Source organism: Eulemur rufifrons, chromosome 3, assembly GCF_041146395.1.
Source record: "Eulemur rufifrons isolate Redbay chromosome 3, OSU_ERuf_1, whole genome shotgun sequence".
Taxonomy (NCBI): domain Eukaryota; kingdom Metazoa; phylum Chordata; class Mammalia; order Primates; family Lemuridae; genus Eulemur; species Eulemur rufifrons.
The window spans coordinates 33,294,701-33,318,428 of NC_090985.1; the positions used below are offsets into that span (position 1 = coordinate 33,294,701).

Sequence of the window (23,728 nt, forward strand, 5' to 3'; positions counted from 1 at the left end):
AGCACACAAGGTACATGAAATCATAAAATCCGTTCAAGAGCACATTCATTTAACAAGTGTCCATTGAGAACCTACTGTGTGCCAGGCTCTGAGAGCCAGAGGGACAGCTGTGAAGAAGGCAGGCGAGCTTTCTGCTCTCCAGGAGCTGACATGCCTGTCGGAGGTGAGGGAATCAGAGAAGAACTTCAGCTCTGGGTAAAATGAAGCGGGAGAGGAGGGCATGTTAGTGAGGGAAGGCCCTCCGAGAGATCATGCTTGAGACTTGAATGATGAGATTCAGCCCAGGCAAAGATCTAGGAAAAAAAGAATTCCAGGCATAGGTAACAACAAGTGCAAAAACCCAGAGGTAGGAATGAGTTTGGATTACTCAAGGAATGGAAAGGAAAAAGCCAAACAAAGCCAGGTGCTGAGCTAGAGCTTAGTCTGCAAAAGGAAGAATGGCATGACATGAAGTAGGAGAACACTTTGAAAGATGAGAGCCTCTCCTGAGGTTGCCATGGGAACACTTCACAAAGTTAAGGGCATGGTGGAGAGTGGGGGGTGAGGAGGTGCAAATTTTGGGATCTAACAGATTGAATAAAGTCCCACTGACCACTATACCTGTACGATTTTGGACTTTGCTGAGGCTCTACCTTCTCCTCTATAAAATGGGGATATCTCATTGTAGTGTAGTGACAACCGACATAAAGTACACATCATAATGCCAGATTCACATATATGCTCAACAAATGATATTTTTACTCTTAGAGGAAGTCCTTTTTTGTAGCCAACCTCAGTACCCATTCTGTCCAAATAGGATGCCCTCTCTATAGGGAAGTTCCAACAACTCAGCACCATCTCGCTCACCTCCTGTGGCCCCTCTCCCCGTTGGTTGGTCATTAATTGTGTTGCTCAGACTCAGAAGTAGGGGGAGACAGGGGAGGCTCTCACTTACCAGGGTTGTTGGGCTTTCGATTAACTCAGAAATGCCAAGTATGACCCCAGGGGTGAGCCCTTCCTTAAATTTTGCACCCCGGATGGCTCCCTCATCTTGTCCTTCCTGGTGTTACCCTATGAATCTACCCATTCTCAGGGCTCTCTGTTCCACTGATTCTACCTCCCAATTCCTCCTAATTTTCCTGCTCTGATATGGGCTGGGAAATCAGAAGACCAACTGGAGTCAGAGCTCTAAGAAGAGTTCTTATAAGAGTTCTAAGTTAGGGTGCAAGGAGCTCTGCTCTGAGGAAAGTGCATGAACTAGACCACTTACCATGACAGCCCAGAGAAGGGGTTAGCGGAAGGAGGTTCTTTTAGCCTTTTTTCTTCAGTGTCGTGTTCCCATGAGTTTGCCAAATAACTACCAGAAGAAGTGAGTTTTTACATAGTAAAATGTGGGAGTTAAAACCTTGCCTACTCTTAGGAACACTTATTCTGTGCCTGTCACTCTGTTGTGTTCTTTATGTGCATTAACACACCACTCTCAAGAGTTAGTATTTTATCCCCATTTCTCACAGATGGGAACGCTGAGCCTCAGGACAGTCGTGCATGACTTCCTAGCATGCTTTTCAGCGAGGGCAGCAGGGAAGTAAAATTATAGAATATGCTCCATCCACCAATCCAAGCACCTCCCTCTGGCGGAGAGGTCAGCCCAAACTCGTGGGATGGGCTGAGATGGAGCCAGTGTTGATTTAGCAACTACTATCTCTGGCCTGCATGAGTGCTTGGCATTTCTGAGTAAATGAGAAACTGGAGCCACATCTTGTATTTTTCGGTCTACCCCAGCAATTAATATCCTCCCTCAGAGAGTGGAGTTTCATTACTTCTATGAGTCAAGTTGTTGGTAATTATCTCCAGCACTTCACCCCCAGAACTGTGACTATGTTTTTCAAATTCGTGGTCTCCAAACTCATCGCTAAAGGAAAGCAAAAGCTTTTGGGCCGGGCTGAGTGGCCCTATCTCCAAAGCCTGAGGTGCAGATGAAGTAGCAGAAGAGGGCTGGGTACTAACTCCTGCTGCCATCCCAGTCACTTCCTGGCTCTCGTCTGCACTCAAGGAGTATGCATGCTCTTTCCTCCCCCCATTCTTTTCTGTCTCTGACGTCAAGAGTCCTTTCCACCCAAAAGAACACTTTCGTAAGTCAGAATGAGACAGCAGCTGGGTTATGGTCATCCTTCTTTTTGAAGGCCACTGGGTCCACTGCCACAGCTGGGTGCTTAGCCTCAATTAAATTCCTCTCTCGAAATCCTTGCAAAACCCCTTTGGCCTCAGTTCCCTCCTTCATAAAATGAGACAATTTGGCCCTTTTGAGTTTGAGAGCATCACAAAGCTTTGGGGTCATACTACCCCTCCTGCCAACCCTCCCCACACACCCCCAGTAGTGACTGCTGTCTTCTGCCCCTTAGGAAGTAGCTCAAGCCCACACCTGGCCCTGTCACTCTCCATCTTAAAATTCTCCCATGGGGCCCCATCTCCAGTCCAAGCCTCTCACTGTGCCCCGCAGCCTCTCCTGGCTGGTCCCTAACTGTCTCTCTGATTTCACCTCCTGCCATACTCCCCACACTCCTCATTCCCTGGCTGCAGAAATCATGAGCTCTGTCTCCATAAAGCCATGTTGCTTCTGTACCCATCTCCATTTCTGGAATGTTCTTCAACATGTTAGCACCCCAGCACGGATGCACACACACACATATAGCATCCAGTTCCCTGGGTCCAGGCTGCTGTGCCTACGTGAGTCATGGGGGATGGATCTTCCAGCGGGTACCCTGAGCCACTGCCTCCCTAGGGAGCCATCCAGTCTAGCCACCATGAGATGTGCGCATGTAAACACATACACACACACACACGTACACACACACTCCACTTCTTGCCTAGTCCTGTCTGAGCAGTAATTCCTGCTCATCCTTCAAGACTTGAGCCAGCATTTGCTGCCCCAGTGAGCTTGCCCTGACTGCCTTGCTTGGGGTGCAGTGGCTTCCTCACACGGTATTCCAGCTGTCTAGTCACCTACCGCTCTCCAACTAGACAGTGAGTTGTTAGTTCCTTCAAAGTAGAGCTTTCATGAGCATGAACAGGGTGTTTCATAAGTAATTATATTTTGAAAGCTTGGATGGATGGATGGATGGATGGATGAGTGGGAGGAAGGAAAGGAGGAAAAAAGGAAGAAACAAAAAAGGAAAAAAGGAAGGGAGGGAGGGAGAGAACAAGGAAACAAGACATGACATATTACTTCAGAAAAAAATCCAAAGGGAACTAGCTCTATTATAAGAATTTATAGTGAATGAATAAAAGTTAATGTCATCCTGAATAAAAAACGGAAAATCCAGACAATTTCTCTAGGATCCTCCTTAATGAACTCATCTGTCATGAAGGCGGCCAGCAGGCGATTACAAGGGGCAGCCACGTGGCTGGCCTTGAGGCAAGAGGGTGAACAAAACAGACCTCATCAGAGCTGCAAACAAGGCCTCCACTCCCAGGCAGCATCCAGGTCCCTGGGTCCAGGCTGCTGTGCCTACGTGAGTCACAGGGAATGGATCTTCCAACCAGTCCCCTGAGTCACTGCCTCCCTAGGGAGCCATCTAGTCTAGCCCCCGTGAGATGACACAGAGAAACCCTGGCTCATTGCCACAGGACAATGCTCTGCCTTGTAATGTCACAGCTGTGCCCCAGATGTGCTTTAGAAGGAAAAGAGCCAATAAGAATAGATAAAAGAACCAGAGAGTGTGATTTCACTAAGAACCCCCTTGTTGATAAGGGAGACATGTTGAGAAGGGAGACGTGATGCAGAGGACAGAACAAAGGGTCTGGGGGCAGAGAGAGCTGAGTGTAGATCTCAGTACTGCCAATTTTAACAGCAAAACCATTCATCAAGAGTTCGCTACGTGCCAAGTGCTGTGCTTTGCGTCAGTTATCTCATGCTACCCAAACCACAACCTGATGAAATAGGTGTTACTATCCCTACTGTTCAGATTATGCCCAGTGGGAATCAGGGACTTTCCTGGGATCCCACAATGAGAAAGTGGGAGAGCCAGGACTCAGCCCAGGTCTGCCTGGCATCAAAGACCAGTTTCCTAACGCTATATAGCACGGTATGCCCTGGTTTCCTCACGCATGACATGGAATTAACAATACTTGTCTGTCTGGACAGAGAAATGCTAGTAAGGCCTGCATATATCAGAAACTCAATAAGGGACAGATATTATTAACATAATTAATACTGAGAAAAGCCAAGGCTCTTAGTACAGTTTTGTGATTTCCATTCTGGACCTTTCTAACCATCTGGGGTAAGAGGGCAGGGCTGAGTGGTATGATTGACAGGTGCTTATGAGTCAGTAAAAGCCTTAATCAGTTGAAAAACAGAATGTAGGTTTATCTAGAGCCAGGATTGGCCAACTGCAACTGTGAGGCAAATTCAGCTCGCCTTCTGGTAAATAAAGTTTTATTGGAACACAGCTGCATGTTTCTCCCACAATGGCTGAGTTGAGTCATTGAGTCCAAGACCGTATGGCCCGAAAAGTCTAAAGTGTCTGCCATCTGGCCCTTTACAGAAGTTTGCCGACTCCTGCTCTACAGCAGTGTGTCCTGTGCGAGGTCTCCCCTTCAGTCCCTTCCCAGGACCACCCCCTGCCCTGTGGCTCCCTCAGGGGCACTCGGAAGCCCCTGCCCCCTGATGCCAGGCCCTAGTCCTTCACACACGCAGGGTTCCCCTTCAGAGAAAGCCAGCTAAGTTTACCCTCCCATCTCCCGAATGACAGGAACTGATAACTGATTCCCTAGAAGGAACTGTGGGAACACATTGCCAGGACAGCCCCTTTACTTTACCTCTGTGGGGTGGGGGAGAAGGAGGACTCCCGAGAGGCGACAGGACTTCCTTACCGGCTCAAAGTCGGCACAGGCGCTCTGCCCTGCCCTCCACCCCTACCTCCTGCCTTCCCCTCTCAGCCCCCTGCTCCAGAGGAGCCTCCTGCTGCAATTTCCATACTCCCTGTTACACCACCTGGGGTGGCTATAAAAGCAGGCTCCTGCAGCCCCCACCCCCAACACACACACAACATACACATGTGTGCACACACATACACACCACACACCCATATACACACACGTACACATACACACAGACACACCCCTATTAGTACGGAATCTGTTCACGATAAAGTCCGAGAACAAGGTGCCAGGTGTTCTCTGTGTGACTCTCCCTCTCTGCCACCCTGTTTCACCCACTCTAGCAGGTGGCACCATCCACTCCTAATCCCATGTCTTGTCCTCTTGTTTGGGGCTGCTCTGGTGTGGGGGAAAGAAAGATCATGGGTTCTGGTCCCAGAAGGTGGCTCGCCCACGGATAGTCCGGGGAGCTGAGTCCCTCCCCTTGTCAGCCTGCTCTGGGCACGCCAGGTGCACAGGCTCGTTTCATCAGAGCCTCGGCTTCTCCATCTGTTAAATGAGGAAATGACCGGCTGCCAGGGGCTACTGTGAGAGTCAAATGTTTGTAAAAGTGCATTGTAAACTGCAAAATCCTCTGCAAATATTAGTAGAAAGTGGTTGTGTTTCTGTTTTCTGTGTTGGGATTTAGCTGCATCTTAAATCCAGTGTGGAGTTTAGAATTTGGCATGGACTTCAGAAAAGGAAAGGCCATGTAGCTTTTGTGTTGCAACCAATATAAATAATGGGGAAAAAAAAAAAAAAAACTTGAGAAACATCTACTCTCTCTTCAGCTCAAAAAAAATGACTTCCTGTCTCACTCCACCTGGGAGGAAGACTCCTCATCATGAGACCCTTGAATCGTCAGCAGTGGACATTATGATGGCCCCCCAAAGATGCCCAGGTCCTGATTCTCAGAACCTGTGAATATGTTAGGTTACATGGCAAAGGGAAATTAAGGTTGCAGACAGAATTAAGGTCTGTAATCAGCTGACCTTAAAGTAGGGGCAGTAGCCTTGATTGTGCAGCTGTGTGTAATTAAAAGGTCCTTAGAAGTGAAAGTCAGTCAGAGGAGATGTGACCAGGGAAGAGGGTCAGAGAGCTGCAACACTGCTGGCTTTGGCAATGAAGGAAGGAAGCCACCAGCCAAGAAATGTGAGCAACCTCTAGCAACTGGAAAAGGCAATGAGACAGATTTCCCCTGAAGGCCTGCCGACACCTCACCTCGGTTTTAGCCCAGTAACACCCGTATTGGAATTTAAACCTATATGACTGTAAGGTAATAAATCTATGTTGTTTTAAGGCCACAAAATTTGTAGTAATTTGTTATGGTAGCAACAGGAAATTAATAGTTTCCATGAAAGGAGTGTGCAGCTGCATTCCAGTGGAAGTGGCCTCCAAAGCTACTCACGGGCAAAGGCAAGGGCAACCCAATGGCCTCCACTAGGATCGCTTTCCCGGAGTTGTAAAGTCTTGGGCTGATAAATGGCCATTTGGAGACTGTGCATATTGCCATAACCAGACTAAGAAATGTCCACCCCGGATATAGGGTGGGCATCAGCCATCTTCACAAATACAGTGCAGCCCAGGCTCTAGGGTTCAAGCTTGCCGAGAACTAGTAGAAACGGTAACTTAAAATACCAGATCCCTCCTTCTGTGTGCCGTCTAGTGGATGATACCAGATGCCCATGCATCCTGGATGATTGAAAACTGTGGACTAAATAAATGCATGCTTCTCAACCAACTCTCTCCAGAGCTCCGGGGGTCTTTTCCTAAGCCTCACGTGGCTCCATGAGAGCAGTCCAGAGAAGAGGGGGTGAACCTACCACACCCCAGTGGGTCCTGACTGGCCTTGCTGGTAGCCAAGACTCGGTGGAATCCTTCCAGGCACCCACGCCATGTCCTGGGAGAGGTGCCAAAGCCGTCTCCTTGGAGGAAGCGGATGGAGGTGTCTGCGAGGAAAGTCTTGGAATCCAGATGCAGCTGGAACTTGCCGCTTTGGATCAGATCTGCGAAGCGCCCCAGGAGATCCTTGCCCACTAAGGTCCTCTCTGTAAGACACAGGGTAAGGCAGAGGTCACCTCATTGCTCTCTGTAAGAGTCAGGGAGAGTCAAGAGGGCAGTGCTGCCTAGAATGTCCTGGCTGAAAGAAGACATGGGCATGATCTCCTGGCTCCTGTCATTGCTGTGGCACCAACACAACCCACGTTGGTACCGGAGATCATGTCTTCAGTCACTAAGCTAAGGTGCCCTGTCCAGACCCTCATCCACTTCACCCTTTTACAAGGCACTGAACACCTCTGAGCCTCAGTTTTTCCCCCTGAAAAATGGGCCAGGAATGCCTCTCTTGCAGTGGGTGAGGATGCCAGGAGAGAATGTGTGTGAAGGGGCCACTCAAGGGAAGGCAAGGACTTGAGGAGGCAACACGGCCTTCTGGTGCTCAGCCAAAAGAGAGAAGCCTCGGCTGTGGCACCGTGAGTGTTTCCTATGAAGGAAGCAGAGGAGCGCTGCGTAGGGGGCTGGGCAGGCCCCTGCACGCAGCAGACACTCACGCTACAGCAGGCTCCGGTAAAGCCAGCCCAGGCCTGAAACCACAGTCATCACTGTCACCGTCTCTCCACCAAAGCCAGCAGTGAGCATCCCACACTTTGGCAGCTCCAAACATACCCAATTTATCCGGACTCCCTCTGGAGGAAGAAGGAAGGGGACCCCTAATTCATAATTGATGGGGGTGGTATTTTCACACAGGCTATTGCCCTAAGGGACAGAGAATGACAGAGATATAGTCTCCTTCCTGGAAATGTTTTCCAGAAATTCCTCCTCACAGAAGACAGGGAGAGCTCCAGTCAGTCCTGACCCCTCGGGGTTTGACCACTGAGTGGTAGAAGCCAGAGTGGAGATGCCTCCTGTTCCCCTGTCCGAAATATATGGATTATTTCTTGCCCTACCAGAAAGTTCAGAACTGAACACAGTGAATGCTCACATAGCTACCATAAAATCCAATCTGCTCCTCCCAGATTTTTCTCCGCTCTTGATTCATCCACATCATAACTGCCCTGTTTTAAATAGTGTAAGTGGTCTGAGATGTTTTATAACTGAAGTGGGTGAGACATAAATTATCAACCGATGAAGACTCCCTCACCCTACCCTGCTCTCGCTTCACGCTCTCTGTACACAGAAAATCAAGAGAAGCATTAGAAGATGTTCACAAAAGCACAATCAGGCTCTTTGCTATGGATACTATTTAACTCTGGGACGCTATTCACTAGAGCTCTATTACTTTTTATATATTTTTAAGTACTTAGCTGCCCCCTGATCTTCACAGGAAGACACCCTGGGCTCCGCTAGCTCTATTTGACAGATGGGGAAACTGAGACTCAGAGAGGCGGCATAGCTTCTCCAAGGCAGTGCTGCAGATAAACATACCAATGTCATGCAAATCAGGAATAGAGGCCCCTGGGCTGTCCTCAAGCTGTGATTTCCATGTGACATTCACTCCTAAACGCTCCCCGGTCACACATTCCACCTGCACGGAGGAGTCGTCGCAGACAGGAATGGAAAGCAGGGTGCCAAAAGTCTTCACCTACATGGAGACAGACACTGTCAGTTCAAGAACACAGAGTAGAAAGAGTTGTGTTGGGCCTACACCAGGAGCCAAAACCTCATGCTACTTCCTTCAATCCTCATCACCTCAGGGGGTGAGGCAATGGGACCCCCCTTTTCCTCACCTGAGGTAAAGGAGGTTCTGAAACATTAAATACCCTGCCCTGGCTGCACAGCATGCAGAGGCCCAAGCAGAGGAAGAACAGAGCTCTGTGCGTGGAAGGCCATGCACTCCTAATTTTGTGTTTCATTGGTGAAACAACTTCTGCCGACTCTGCAAACACCCTCACCACACATACATCAAACAGGACATCTCTGAACCCCTGTAGCATCCTCTGGCTCCCCCATTTTGGCTACATGGCCTGGTCTCTCCTCCCAGCCTGAGTGCAGCTGAGGTATGCCTGCTGGACATCTGTGAATGGAAGGGCTGCAGGCTCTTCGGGGCAGGGTGGGAAGATGGACGGTTGTGAGGCCTGTTAGCCTGAGGACAGTGCCAGGCACAGGTCCAGGGTACAACACAAGCTTCATCTTTCCCTCTTCACATCGTCTTCTTTCCAATGATGTCTTAGTGTACTTGGGCTGTTACAATGAAATGCCATGGACTGGGTTGCTTATACACAGTTCTGGAGGCTGGGAAGCCCTAGACCAACTTGCTGGCAGATTTGGTGTCTGGTGAGGACTTCTTCATAGATGGCCATCTTCTCATGTATCCTCACATGGTGGAAAGGGCATGAATCTCTCTGGGGGGATGTTTTTAAATAAAGGCACTAATTTCATTCATGAGGGCTCTACCCTCATGACCTAATCACCTCCCAAAACCCCCACCTTCCAACACCACCACCTTGGGGGATTCAACATATGAATTTCAGGGTCACACATTCAGACCATAGCAAAAGATAACATCACAAGAGAATCTATATAAAGCCCAAGGACAAGTTAGTTTATCAAAAGCTTAGATGTCTAGAGGGTGAACAGAAGGTTCTGGAAGGAAAGTGAAGGTGTCTGTCCCCAACCCACAACTTGGAGTCAACATGGCCCTGGCCCTCAGCCCTCAGCATAGCGGCTTCAACCATCTTCTTTGGGATACAGACAGTGCTCTGACAGTTGGCCCTGGACAGCAACACGGGCACAGCCTGAGGTTCAGGATGTCATTCACTCCAACAGCCCAGCACCCAGCCCTTACTACGTGCGGTGCCCTGTGCTACACGCCAGTGATAGTAAGTGGATGTAGGTATTCACATAGTTTTCATTTAATGATCACCTGCTATGTACCAGGCACTTAGTATTCTTAGAAGGTAATGTGGCACAATTTTTGAACATGTTCTGTTAGTGAGGCCCTGTGTGAAATGCCTTAAGAATATTAGCTGGTTTAATCTCTGAAATAAATCTACGGAGTCAAGATTGTCATTACCCCACATTAAAGATGGAAAATTTGCCTCAGAGAAGCTAAGGAACTGCCTAAGATCCCACAGCCAATAGTGGAGAAGCCGGGATTTGAACCCCTGTTAACCTCAGAACCTTCGATCTTAACCTCTTGGCAGAGTGTAAGGAGCAAAAGCTTGGATCTGTGTGTTATCTCACTCCACGTGACCCCCAATTTCACAGATGATTGATGTGAGGCTCGGCAAGGTGGGCAACGGCCCAGGTCACCGATATGGTGGCGCTGAGCTCAGTCCAAGCCTTCATGGTGGGGAAGGCCAAGTGTGTACCTGGATCTGGCAGAAGCCACGGGCCGTCAGCTCATCTAATATGAAGACCTGGAAAGCCTGTAGCAGGCCCGCGTAGTCAGCACTGCACATCTTGCCTGGCGGGAGCTGCAGCTGGAAGTACCCTTGGGTCTGGATGGTCTGCCACAGCTGGGGTCCTGCAGGCAAGCACCAGTGGTCAGCAGACAGAGGTGACAGACCTGTGGAATTCTTTTCTTTGTTTGGGTTTTCCTCTGCAAAGATAACCTTTCCTTTTTTAGTGTGAAGAACGCAAGCACCACCATTTTGCATTATCATCTTCAGAATCTAAATACTTCCTAACATGGTGGCTGGTCTCCGAAATTACTTATCATCCTCACACCACGCTCAGTCCTGCCTCTGCCTCTAAACCACAATGCTTTACATTTTGGGGTCCTGGACATTCTTCTTGGACAATTTTCCAAAGTATCTTGCACACAGACCCAGCCACATTACATGGTTTTTCAGGTTAAGAATAGACACCATAGACGATAGGAATGGCATCCTCTAAGGTTGTTCAGTGCACAGTCTTAAACAGCAATCTGCATTCAACTTGAGGAGCTCAAGACCCACACTTGATTTCAGCTTAGGTCACCCTGGATGGGAAACCCTCTATATCCCAGAGTGCTTTGCAACAAATACCATCCTTGACCCTCTGGCAGCCACCCTGAGCCTGTGACAGTCAGTCCCAGGATCTTGGTTTCTCTCCCAGATGCCTCTCCCATTGCACTGGGTGGACCAAGTGGTAGGTCCCAGCTGTCTGCCCTGACCTGTCTGGCTGTGGCACAGAGCCTGGTGCTGCCACCCGGCCATGTCCATGTGCTTGCGTGTGTGTCAGGTGGGTTCAGTGTGGGCAGGAGAAAGGAGCTCTGCATAGAGCACTGGGACAGGGCTGATGTTTACATAGAGCATAGGCCTCAGCCATCAGAACTGTTGCCCCACCGGGAGCAGGGCCCAGGGCCCCTGCTCTACCAGGCATTAGCCCTGGAGGTCCGTGTGGTCTGGCAGAGGCTGGTGGGGCAGAGTGACTCTCAGAGGCCGGATAAGCAGTGCTGAGCATGCCAACACTGTAGTCACCAGCACGGCTGTCAGAGCACCTACCTGCCAAGTATTCGTCCTTCATCCAAGACATCCCAGGAGAACTGGAGTGATGGCAATTCTCCCAAGGAGCAGATGGTTCCAGAGAAGGCACAAATAAAGCCTAACTCCAGGGGTCTATGAAGCACACCTGCTCCTTTGGAAGAAAATGCTCCACAGGGCCCTCTCTCCTCTCTTGGTGCCACCTGGCTGACCACGAAAGTGCTGTGTTTGGGTGGGGAATGAGGCAGTCTTGCATCCACACCCTGGTCTCAGCCCCAGCCCTGGGAAGGATTGGGGTGCAGGACAGACTTCCCAAGGCCACTCACGCTGGCACGCCCGTGGCTGAGGTGGCGGTGACTCCCAGCGTCCGCTCTCCAGGTTGCACACCAGCGGCCCTTGCGGGAACACACTCTGGTAGCCCCAGCGGCACAGCAGCTGGCACTGCTGGACAGTGGCCCCCCCTGGGCCCGAGGCTGTCTCACACAGGAGCGCTCCGCCAGCCACCTCTAACATGTTGAACGGCAGCAGGCACTGCGGGCCTAGGAGGAAAGCAGAGCCGCGGTGGTTACGTGCCTGGCCTCAGGAGGACCGAGCGCGCCCACCTGTGGGTGTCCCCTTCTCAGTCACACCGAGCCCTCCTCCCCTCCCCTTCTCCAGCACGCTGTGCTCTCAGCTATGCCCGTCCCTCTGCTTGGACAGCTCATGCTCCCTTAGTTTGAACAGGCCACTAGGCACGGATGCTTCTCGTAGCTTCATCTCCAGCTCAGGCACTGAAGCTCCTTCCCATCTCTTAATCCAATTACCACCCAGTCTCTCCACCTCAAAGCCAACCGTGCAAGTCTGGACACAGCAGCTGCTGCCCACTCCTGCTTCAGTGTCCCCAGCCCAAGGGGCGGCACCTCCAGCCACGCAGCCGACCCAGGCCAGCAGCCTGGCGGCCTTCCTGCAGGGCCCCGTCTCCTCCGCCCCTGCTGTGGCTCACACCTTCACACCATTTCTTTACTCTCACTGTCTCTTCTCTCAGTTAGACGCCCCCCATCTTCTGCCTAGACTGCTAGCACAGCCTCTTTGCCAGGCCCCTGTATCTGGGCCTCACCCCTGCCTTTCTGCTGCCCGTCCCACCCAGTCCCTGCTGCTGGCAGAGAAATTACACAGAAGCCAGACAGCGGCTCTCAATTCCCCGGTGTTCCTGCTGACCTGCCTCCCTCTCTCCACTCCCATCCTCCCCTGAACACACCCCTATGCCCTTCCCTCTGCCTGCTTATCTGTCTAGAAGATTCCTTTTTGACCCTCAAATAGCAGCTCAACACATTCAGTTTTCTAACACCTTCTGTGGTTCCCTCTGGCAGACTTCAGTCCCGTCCTCTGGATCCCCAGACTCCCGGTATAGACCTCCACCTTATTCATCATTCGAAACTCTAACCATCTGCACATTGGTCTCCCCACTGGGTCGAGAGCAGGGCGAAGGAGGGCACCTTTCCTCTGTTCACCCAGGCCAAGGCACCATGCTGATCCAGCCACAGCTACATGAATGTGAGTTAAATAAGTGGGTGAACGAGTAAATTAATGAGCAAACACATTCAGTGTGACAATTCACATCTGATTAGGGATTTAGTTAATTATCAGACTCTTGGACACAGCCTTGTGACCAGTAATATCTGGCTTTTAAACCTGTAATCTCTGGCCGGGCATGGTGGCTCACACCTGTAATCCTAGCACTCTGGGAGGCCGAGGCGGGTGGATCGCTCGAGGTCAAGAGTTCGAGACCAGCTTGAGCAAGAGCGAGACCCCGTCTCTACTAAAAAAGTAGAAAGAAATTATCTGGACAACTAAAAATATATATAGAAAAAATCAGCCGGGCATGGTGGCGCATGCCTGTAGTCCCAGCTACTCAGGAGGCTGAGGCAGAAGGATTGCTTGAGCCCAGGAGTTTGAGGTTGCTGTGAGCTAGGTTGACACCACAGCACTCTAGCCTGGGCAACAGAGTGAGACTCTGTCTCAAAAAAAAAAAAAAACAAACTGCAATCTCTGTGTGATAGGAGGGTATTCAGGGGCCTCAAAGATGAAGAATGATCTATTTTGATCTCCAGGGCTCAAACTTGGCTTTTTTTTTTTCCCCCCAGTGGGGGGAAGGATGTCAAATAATTTCCTTTATTTTTTTAATTTCAGAATATTACAGGAATACAAACATTTTGGTTACAAGAATTACTTTTGTACAGTTTGGGCTTCTTTTTAATAAAAACAACGGCCTCTGGCCAAGATTCTGCATTGTGATTGCAGTGGGCTTATCGAGTTGGCTCTTAACAAGTGCCAAGTGTGTGGGCTCTGGGGCTGTGAATCCTGGCTCTGTCATTTACTAGTCGAGTGGCCTAGGCAAGTTCATTAATTTGCCTGTGACTCAGTTTCCCCACTCATAAAATGAAGAGGATAGCAATAAGGCCTATTCCTAGCAGGAGTATTTATTTAAAAACTCCTTATGTGACACTTAGTATGTGCCAGGTATACTGTTAAGAGCTTTACTAATATCAATTCATTTTTTTCTTAGAGACAGGGTCTCACTCTGTCACCCAGGCTGGAGTGCAGTGGCACAATCATAGCTCTCAAACTCCTGGGCTCAAGTGATCCTCCTGCCCCAGCCTCCCAAAGTGCTGGGATTACAGGCTACTAGCAATTCATTTAATGTTCCCCGCGACCCTGTGGGCTAGGTCCCGTCATCCCTGTTTACAGACACCAGTGCTGAGGCACACAGAGGGCGAATGCCTGTGGTCAGAGAGCTAGTAAGCAGCAAGCCAGGATGTGAATCTTGTCACTCTCTCCCCAGAGTCCCTGACCCCCACCAGGGGGACATGTGTATATGAGTAAAAAGCGAGGTGTTGGTGAGTGATGTGTGAGCCCCCAGATCTCAACAAATATGGTTTCCCCTCTCACCTCATGGGAAGGATCTGCACCTGCGGCTTTTCTGACTAGGCTGGGAGGGGGCTTTCCTCCTGCCGTCACCACCATCGCCAGGACATTGACACGTCTCTTGCTGGTGCCCCTGACCTCCCCAGCAGACCTGCTTTGCTTCCCCAAGACCTTCTTCCCCAATTTCCCTGAAATCAAGTGACTCACTGGCTGTGGTGTGAATCACCTGGCCCCCACGGCCGGGGAAGAGGGGCTAAGGAGAAAGGAAGAAGCACAGAAGCTAAAATTAACCAAACACCCACAGTGGGCCCACCCAGGGAGGGCTTGTCATGCCCAGCAAGAACTGTCCAGCCTGGTCCCACAGGCCAGTGGGGTCCAGGGGAGCAGGCAAGCACCTGCCCAGCCATCGCCCCATGGCTAAGCCTGGGTAAATGTTAGCTCTACAGCCTCGAAAATACGCAGCAAATTAAGGAAGCCTGCGCAGTTGTAAGGAGCGGAGGGCTAAGCTCTTTTGGGCATATTTATCCTTTCTTTCTTTATTCAAGAAAGCTGTGTGAAAATCTTCCTGAGCCTGCCTTCTGTCTTCTTCTAAAGCCCTCACAGCTGCACAACACAGGCCACTGACCCTGAGTCAGCAGGACGCTGGGTTAAACCCTGGCTGATCCACTTGATAGCTGTGTGACCTTGGACGTATTTATAAACCTCTCTGAGCCTCAATTTTGCCATCTGTAAAATGGAGAGATAAGAGAGCTCTATCTATTTACCTGTATCGTTGGAAGGCAAAAATGGGATAAGGGAATACAAAGCACCTTTTAGCAGGTAAATCTCTGCATGTGTGAGCTATTACCATGGACTCCTGCAGGGCCAAGCCATGTAGAGCCTCCCCAAACCCCAAAGGAGCTGTGCTCCAGACCTGTTCCACACATTGGCCTGCACCTGGGTCTCGGTGCAGACCACTCCTAGGTGACCTGGAGGTTGAGTGTTGATCATGTCTGACTTAGGGCAGAGCCTTCACTTCTCTCCCCATCTCAGAAGCACAGGGCAGGCAGCTCCACTCACAGACAGCCATCAAGCACCTACTACGCGCCCTGCAGATTCCTCCCATCTCTTCACACATGTCAACCAGAAGTATCACCAGACCTAATTAATTTTCTCTGCAGTTCTAAAATGTTGCTTAGAGATTGGAAAATAAAAAAATAAAATAAAGCAATAACGACATCAAAAGAAAGGCAACTGTAGTAAAATCAGAATCATTCAGCACAGTATGTCTCAACCCTGCCGGAACTCCCACCCCAATTTATAATAAATATTTTGTAATGTCTCCATTTCCTGTCCTGAAATGAAATCACAGATAGTCTAACCTACCTGCTCAAATAAATTTTAAAATGACTGTAATGTCCCATGACTTGAATACATTGGAGAAATACTAATAAAAGGCAAGTAATTCATAATTAAATAATTTTTCATATTTAATAACACGGTTTAATATTCTAACATATATCCATATGATGTGTATTTCAATATTTTATATCCACACACATTTTTAAACTAGAAATGAAAATAAACAAGTCAACACAGATTCCTGGAGCACCCAGCAGGGATGGACCATCACGCGGAGACCCACAGTCAGGCTGCTTCTCCCCATTCGGGGACAGAGAGCCAGACCCAGAGCCCTTAGCAGGCCAGCGCCCAGCTGCCTGAGGTGCCAGGTCTGGAGAATCCCTGGCCGTGCTCCTTCTGATTTCAGCCCCTGGTCTGGGCATCTTTAGGAAGTAGACGTAAATTTCAATATCATGGGCGTCAACTGCAACTAGATCCTTCCTGCACCTCCTGTCTCCCCTGCAACCCCCAATGTCCCTGCTTCCTTGGAACCCCACTCAGTCTGGGAAAAGGAAGAGATATGCTAGCCCCATGATCCCTCCAGGGGGTCATGACTTACTCTCGCAGGCGGGCTGGCTCCCAGTCACACGGGTCCCGGGCACCTCCTCTCCGCTAGCCATGACACACCAGCAGCTGCCCTGGGCCGGGTCACATTGCATGGGGGAAAAGCCCCCATCCTTTGTCCCGCAGGCTGGGATGAAGCCAAGGCCGACTCTCCTGGAGATGACTCCACTCTTGAGCACGTCACAGAGGCCTGGGCCTTGACACAGAGACAAGCCAGTTGGATACCCAGCTCCTACTCCCTGTTCCAGTGCAATTGTCCTCCTGCCACCCACGGCCAACCCGCCTGCAGGGTCTTCTGGGGTCTGGGGCGGCCCCCCGACTGGGATGCTGGGCTTCAGCAGGGCAAAGACAATGCATTCTCAGCTCTGTGCTCTCTCCCCCACCACTGCCAGGAGTCTGAAAGGGATGAGCAGGTACAGTTCAGTGAAATAAGGGTGACAGCAGTGTCATTCAGGAACCATGTGGAGACCCTGAAACACTGAGCTCAGCAATGCAAGAGACGAGCCAGGGGAGGCTTCCTGGAGGGACTGACACATGGTCCAAGCAGGGATCAGCCAGGTAGGGGGTGGGAGGAGATGGATGGACACACTGCAGGTGGCAGAGCCAGAATGTGTGATGGCCCCAGGTGGAAGGAGAATCCACCATCTTCCAGTGTCTGACCAGAATGTATTATACAACCAGATGGTGCAGCGTGAGCAATGGAGAAGCAGGAGAAGCCAAAGCAGCCACACAGCAGCCAGGCGCACGGGGCCCTGCGCCACACCAGGGAGCTTGAGGGGGGCCCCAAGGATGATGGGAGCGCCCATTTTAGGCAGGGAGGGACATCAGTACATTGCACTTTAGGGACAGCACCTGGGCTTCACTGTGGGAACCAGATTGCAGGGCCAGGCTGCAAGCCCAGGGCCAGGCAGGGCCTGTGTGCATCAGAGCTGCACAGCGGGTCAACCCACAAAAGCACCAGTGCCCCTTTGACAGGGACCCATGCTGGTTTGTGCTTCTCAGTGAGAAAGCACAGCCTGCTCCCTGCACATTTGCTTCAACTAGGAACCCGCTGAGCTGGGGAATGTTACCCCATTTCATAGATGAGAAAACTAAGGTGCAGTGAGGTCAGGGGCTGGGCCTCCACAGCTGCGGAAGCGGCAGAGCCGGGACCCAAAGCCAGGTCTTGGCATTCCACACCCAGTGCTCCCGGGAGGGGCAGGGGACCACTCACACTGGGCAGTGCCGTTTGAGCCAGGCGGCATCCCTTCTCCTGATGCGGGGTCCACACACCAGGTGCCAGCCTCCGACGCCTGCAGCCTGGCATAGTCTCCTGTCTGAGACAAAGCCAAGGTCATGTCAGGCACTGTGGGCGAGAGGCTTTTGCACCCAACCTGCTGGTGGGCAGATATCAAAAATGTCCCTCCCAAAACAACTGGTGATGACTTTTCCAAGTAGAAGGAGGAGATGGGGGAGGCACTCTCCTGTCCCCCCCACTTTCCATGTGTTATTTAAATTTATAGTTATAGCTACCCCATGAAGCAAGAACCACGGTTCTCCCACTCTAGGGTGGGGGAAACTGAGGCTCACTCAGGGAGGGGAAGTGGAGGAACAGCACCCACAGCTGGTAAGGGCGCAAACCCAGCAGCCCCCAAAGCCCAGCTGCTCTCCTGAACTACCCCCAACAATCCCTCAGTCTATTTCAATGAACAGCCCTAAGAGAAGGCCCGAAGTGTTCATAACAGGGATGAAAGAATACGGAACCAGGCAAGCCGTGTGTCTGGCCAGGACTCAAGGGACAGAGCCCTATCGGCGTCAGCCCTTCCCTCCCTGGCCTGTTTGGAGCCACTTCAACTCTCTGGGCCTCAGTTTTCCATGTTCCTTCTAAGTACATGGTGGTAGGAAATGTCCTCTCTCATCACGAGCACAAGCAGATGTGCTGGAGAAAAGCAGCAGTTGCCGAGCTCAGCAGTCGTCGCTGTTTCCTGCAGGATTTGTTTGCCACTTGTTCATTTCATAATCTGCTGTGCCTTGTTTGCAGACAAGCAGTGACAATAATCATGACATCTGACACGGACAGAGAATGTAACTGTAAGGCTCCCCTGTGATAATCATCCCCACCCCAGTGTGACATTCAATCCATGCAGTGCCCTGGAGGTAGAGACTCCACTGTCCCAGAGAGATCCAGTTAAGCTATGGAGGTAAGGTTCAAACCCAAGCAAGGGCTTGAGAAAATTTTATGGGATAAAGTCTTAAAATTGAGAGTGTTCTAACTATTGGCTTTTCCTGGGGGTTTGGGCAGTGAGAGCCTTGGGTGCTGTTGACCGGCGCTAGGGTCCTCCACACGAGTGGGCAGAGAACCACAGCATCAGAGCGCCGCTCAGCTCTGCTCTGCTTTCATTTTTCCCGCCTCAGAATTCGTGGCTTCTTCATCTCCTTCTCCCTGAGCAAGCACCAGTGCCCAGGAAAATGGGAAAGAATTGTATTCCAACAGTAGGTGCCTGCCAGCCAAGATAAAAAGACTAAATAATATTGGCTAATTTCCCTACAAAACTAACTGTAATTGGGTCCAGGTTCATAGTACCCAACAATAATAATAAAGAAACCTTTGCTCATACTTTACAGTTTCATAAACTTCTACTTTGCTGATTTAATCTGATTTCCATAAAGTCCCCAGGAGCTGAGCAGAGCAGGCAGTGGTGTTCCTGTCGTCCCTATTTTAGAGACTTCATCATTTGGCAAGTAAGTGGTTAAGATTTGGGGCCTAAATCCTTTCTCTAGGAGCTTTTACATGAGTACTTCACTAAATTATGAATTATAACAATCGTCCAAGGAGCTGGGGAGGGAAGTAAGGCAATGTCCTCCATCGATGTTGGGAACCTGAGACATGATCAGCATAGGGTGTTGGCCAAAGCCTTGAGGAAAAACGTGGTAGCAACTGTATATGTTTTGATTGTTTTTCAAAGAGTTTTCATGAAAGACATTTCTCTGGGGTCTCAAAAAAATCCTAGCACTAGATAGGACAAAATGTGGCCTGATCTTATGTTTAAAAAGAAAACAGACTGGAGCACAGAGAAGGTAAGTGAGTTGCCCGAGGTCACAGAGCCAAGGTCTACCAGGCCCAGGACAAATGCCCAGGCTGAACTTCATGTTAGTTTTTAACTAAACTGAATGTATTGAAAACTAGAAAAATCCTCAACCAATGAGAGCACATCCTGGCTCTCTCCCCATCCCCTTTCTGGCCATCAGAGCCTTACCTCTAGGCAGGTTGGGATGAACAGGTCTTTTGGAGATGGGTTTCCTTGGGATCCAGCCTGTTTCCAACCAGAAAGCAGCCCACGGGCTCGAGAAATCTCACAGGTCGTGGGGCCTGTGGGGAGGGAGATGGGTGCTTTTAGCAGACTGACCATGGGAGGTGAGGGAAAGCGGGGAACCCGGGTGGACTCCAAGTTTCAGAGCCATGTGTCTGGGTGAACGGAGGTGCCCTTCATAGAGAGCTGGAAGCCCGGAGGAGAAGCAGGCTTGAGGTCAAGGACAAAGACCCACGTGGGACATGCCAGCTTGTGACAGCAAGTGGCTGTGACTACACACTGCTGAACCTCAGGAGAGGCTGGGGCTGGCAGTCCAGATGGGAGATGCTGAAACTGCAGCAGTGGCTGCAACTGCCCAGGGAGCAGGTGCACAGTGAGGGGAACCAGGGCCCCCACATCACTCTCAGCTGTTTCCCTCCACCTGCGAAACTGGGAACACCAATCAGAATGGGCCAAGGTGAGTGGGAGCCTCTGGACCTGAGACTTGGGGAAATGTGTCTGCTGCACTCAGATGGTCTGAGACACGGGCTGGGATACGGAGCCTCCCACAGTTGAGTGATCACAGCTGGCTCAGCCAACCTGGAGTGCCCACCCAGGGGCCAGGTGGAGAGCTCCGCAGGCTTCACTTACACCGAGGGATCTGCGGGGACCCGGCAGTCAGCGAGGCAGGCACGAACTCTCCCTTCCTGTCCACACACCAGCAGTGCCCTAAAAAGAGGCAGGGGCCAGGAGTTCAGGAAACACACTGGGGCTTTGGTTCCCAGGGTCCCATGAACAACTTACTTTCTTTGCATTCATAGCAGTGCAAAGCAAGGTCATCTCTGTGTCCCCCTGGCCCAGACTCCCTGACTGACAGTGTCCACAATCACAGGTCTTAGAGCCCCAATACCCCCTGCAACCACCTACTTGACCTTCCTATTGGTAGAAGGTACCTGCTCCCGTGACACAGGTGAGACAACTGGAGCCCAGAGAAGCTAAAGGATTTGTCACCAGCTGCCAAAGAGGGGCCTGAGAGTCCAGCTCACTTGCCTCCAAGTGTGGGGCTCTTTCCTCTAAATGAAAAGGAGGCGGCGTCACTCAGCCTCCCAAACGTGCCCACCACCCCTTACCAGTCCCGGCGTGGCACTGCACGGGCTCCCAACTTCCGAACGCATCACACTGTGGCACGTAGGGGCCTGACTGCAGGAGGGTGGGTGCTCCAGCCCTGTCGCCCAGGGAAAAGCGGCGTCTCTGATAGAAGGTTAAGGCTGGAGTCAGGGAAGGAGAGAAGCAGAATGTGACCACCTGCCCAGTGTGGGCTCTGTCGCTAAGAACAATCGATTACAACCCTGTTCCAATGCACGGAGGTCCTCTAATTTATTTGACAGACATTTCAGCGCAAAATGTTACAGAGGCATCTTGAACAGTGGGAAGGCATTCAACAGATTGGCCTTAAAAATAACATTTAGGCTTAAAATTAAAATAATCTTTGCAGATCTCTACAATGACTTCCACAGAGAATTGATGAGGTCAATGAAGTGTCAGGCACATGAGATAACAGCAATAACAGCTGAGGTTTATAAGCATCTGTTATGTACCAGGCACTACCTAAGTACACACTTTAATTAATTTAATTCTCACAACCACTCTACAAGGAAGGCAATATTATCTCATTTAATGGATGAGAAAACTGAGACCTCAAAGCCGGGAAGTAGAGAGGCTGGACTTGAACACAAGAGGTCAGTCTAAGTTGGCTGCCCTCTTAGGAAGCTTGGTTATCCACAAAATAATATCTGATTTTCACAGCAGCTCCCTGAAGTCAGAACTTTTACCCCAGGTGAGGAAACAGAAGCTCCATGAGGGAGGTTAAGTAATGAACCAGTGGTCATGCCACTAATGAAACAGCACCCCATCTTCAGCTCTGGCATCTTCCTGCCCCACCAGGCTTTTCCGCATGGCTCTCTCCACCAGCAACATACTGAACAGTGCACTTATTTATTTGGTTTAGGTTTATCTCTTCCATGCAAGCATTTACGCTCTTTGGTGCAGAGATTTGTGCACACAGAGCAGTGCCTGGCTCATGGTAGGCACTCAAGAAATCACTGAGTGGGAAAAAGAGAAAGAATGAATGTATAAGAGGGAGAGCACGAACAGAGAGCGGGCAGCTGGTAGGACACATGGCAGCTTGGCCTGAGTCTCGCCGGACTCCATTTTGCCCCCCACCTTCCTCTGCAGTGGCCAATAAACGTCTCCCAGGCCCTCTCTCGAGGACCACTTCTCTCCTCCTCTCCACTCCTGCAGGTGCTTGGATGGGCTGTGCCTCCTCCCAGGAATCCTGGAGGAGAATGGCCGCAACTGGGGCAGCCGAGTTGGCCATCGCCTTCTGCACATCAGGGCAGTTCTCCCCAACTCACCACCCTTGAGAAATGGGCTTTGTGACTCCAAAGGCGGGAACTTACAAATATAAGGATGCCACTAACCTGCAGTCAGAACCCATCTGGGGACAGCAATACCCACCTTTGGGGCATCCTGGGGTAGTGGGCAGGGCTCTGGAGTCTGATAAGCCTCCATCTGAATTCTGGCACTGCACCTCTTAGCTGTGTGATTATGAGCAAATTGCCCAACCTCTCTGAGCCTGAGTTTCCTCATCTATGAAATGGGTCTAATACTCACCTAACAGGGTAAGTGTGATATGTCTATCAAAAGAGCCAATAGGCATTAAGCACCATGTTCATGCCAGGCACAGTCCCACACCCTCCGCCACCCTCGTGAGGCCTTAGGACACTGCTGCCATGTTCTATTGACCAAAGACACACTGTGGCCCTCAGTCTCTTCTTGTCCTGGGCCCTCAACCCCCAAACTCTCAGGGAGAAGGCCTGTTCCGGTCCTTCTCTGTGGACCCTTCTTTCCCCACAGCCTCAGACATGCAAAATCACCATGTGGTTAGTTGGAGAGGAACTTCCTCAGCTTGACTTCCGAAGAAAGTGCCTCCATGCCATTCAATGACAAATCTCTATGGCACCAACAATGCTCTTGCCCCTTTCTCTACATTTCCCTCCCTGACCAGAATGGTCACGACTGAAGGGGCATCAGTGTCACTTCTCTCTTTGGTTACGTCAAATCCTGTTCATGCACAAAATTTCAAACAATGGGTTTCTTGTCAAAAGCAGAAGTCCCCAAGTCTCTGAGGAACAGAGAATAGAGGTCCCTGGGCATAGGGTAAGGGTAGTGAATGGAAGAAAAAGCGGAAGGGGCAGAAGGAAACAACAGGACAGCTGACCACCATTTACTGAGCTCCTCCCTGGAGCCAGGCGCTGCACCAGACACCAGGGATATAGAGGCGAATAAGACGTGGTGCCTTGTCCTCCTAAAGAGACGTCTGGTGAGGGAGAGAGGCAGGAAACAAAGATGGCCCTTGGAAGAGTCTCTTGGAGAGTTAAGAGATCAAAGACAACTGAGCCCAGATCCCAAGCCCAGCAGCAGGAAGGCGGAGAGGCGCCAGCCAGTGGGAATGCATTCTCTTTGACTGGGAGCAGATGTTGTCGGGCAGCACTGCTTTGCTGTTCTGCGACCCAAGACTAGAAAACTTCAGAAAGGGAGTCAGCTGAGACAATTTGAAAGGGATGGGGAACTCAGGTAAGGCCCAGAGGCAGATGAATCGTTTGTCCCTGCCAAGTCGATGTGGGGTTCCTGAGAGAACTTGAAGGGGACTAGGCTCTCCCACCAGAGCAGGCTGTGGGGCCATGGAGGAAGAACAAGAGCTTTAGGATGAGACAGATCTAGGCATCGACTTCAACTGCACCTGGGATCCGCCCGGCAGGGGCACAGAGGAGTTGAGAGCATGGGCTCAAAGACCAGACCCCTGGGGTTCCCATCCAGGCTCCACCAGTTACTAGTTGGCTGAACTTAGGCAAGTGACTTAACCTCAGACTCAGTTTCCCCATTTGTAAAGAACTGCAGGTGGCAAATATAGAATCATCCTCCTGGAACTGCTAGAGGATTAAATGCAAGCATCTGATAATCTATGCAGCACAGTAACACAGATTTGAGTACTGTTTGGCTATTATTATGGGCTAGAGGACTGTGGGCTCTCTGAGCTTATTCCTCTGTCATATGCAGGTAATAATTCGTGCCTTTGGAGTTACTGTCAGGATTAGATGAGATCACACGTGTGATAGTTCCTCAGTAGTGAGGGTTTCTCTCCCTCCCTCTTTGCGGTGTTCCTGAATCCCTGGAAATGGAGGCAGGTTTGGGAACAGGCCATCAGGGTTACATGAGTATTTGGGAGCAGGAGTCTTTCACATTTTAACA

The 23,728-nt window shown here is 50.6% G+C and overlaps 1 protein-coding gene across 1 annotated transcript in view; it reads right to left on the reverse strand.

Moving 5' to 3' along the window:
• The window catches only part of TG (thyroglobulin), a 243,690-nt gene that overhangs the window by 196,315 nt on the left and 23,647 nt on the right, over positions 1-23,728 (reverse strand). The window contains exons 12-20 of the mRNA XM_069465395.1: positions 20,548-20,685; positions 20,069-20,146; positions 19,385-19,497; positions 17,362-17,464; positions 16,144-16,344; positions 11,627-11,839; positions 10,206-10,360; positions 8,320-8,476; positions 6,720-6,944 (exon numbers count right to left, since the gene is read on the reverse strand). Coding sequence (XP_069321496.1) covers positions 6,720-6,944; positions 8,320-8,476; positions 10,206-10,360; positions 11,627-11,839; positions 16,144-16,344; positions 17,362-17,464; positions 19,385-19,497; positions 20,069-20,146; positions 20,548-20,685 — 1,383 coding nt within the window. The remainder of the gene's footprint in view (positions 1-6,719; positions 6,945-8,319; positions 8,477-10,205; positions 10,361-11,626; positions 11,840-16,143; positions 16,345-17,361; positions 17,465-19,384; positions 19,498-20,068; positions 20,147-20,547; positions 20,686-23,728) is intronic.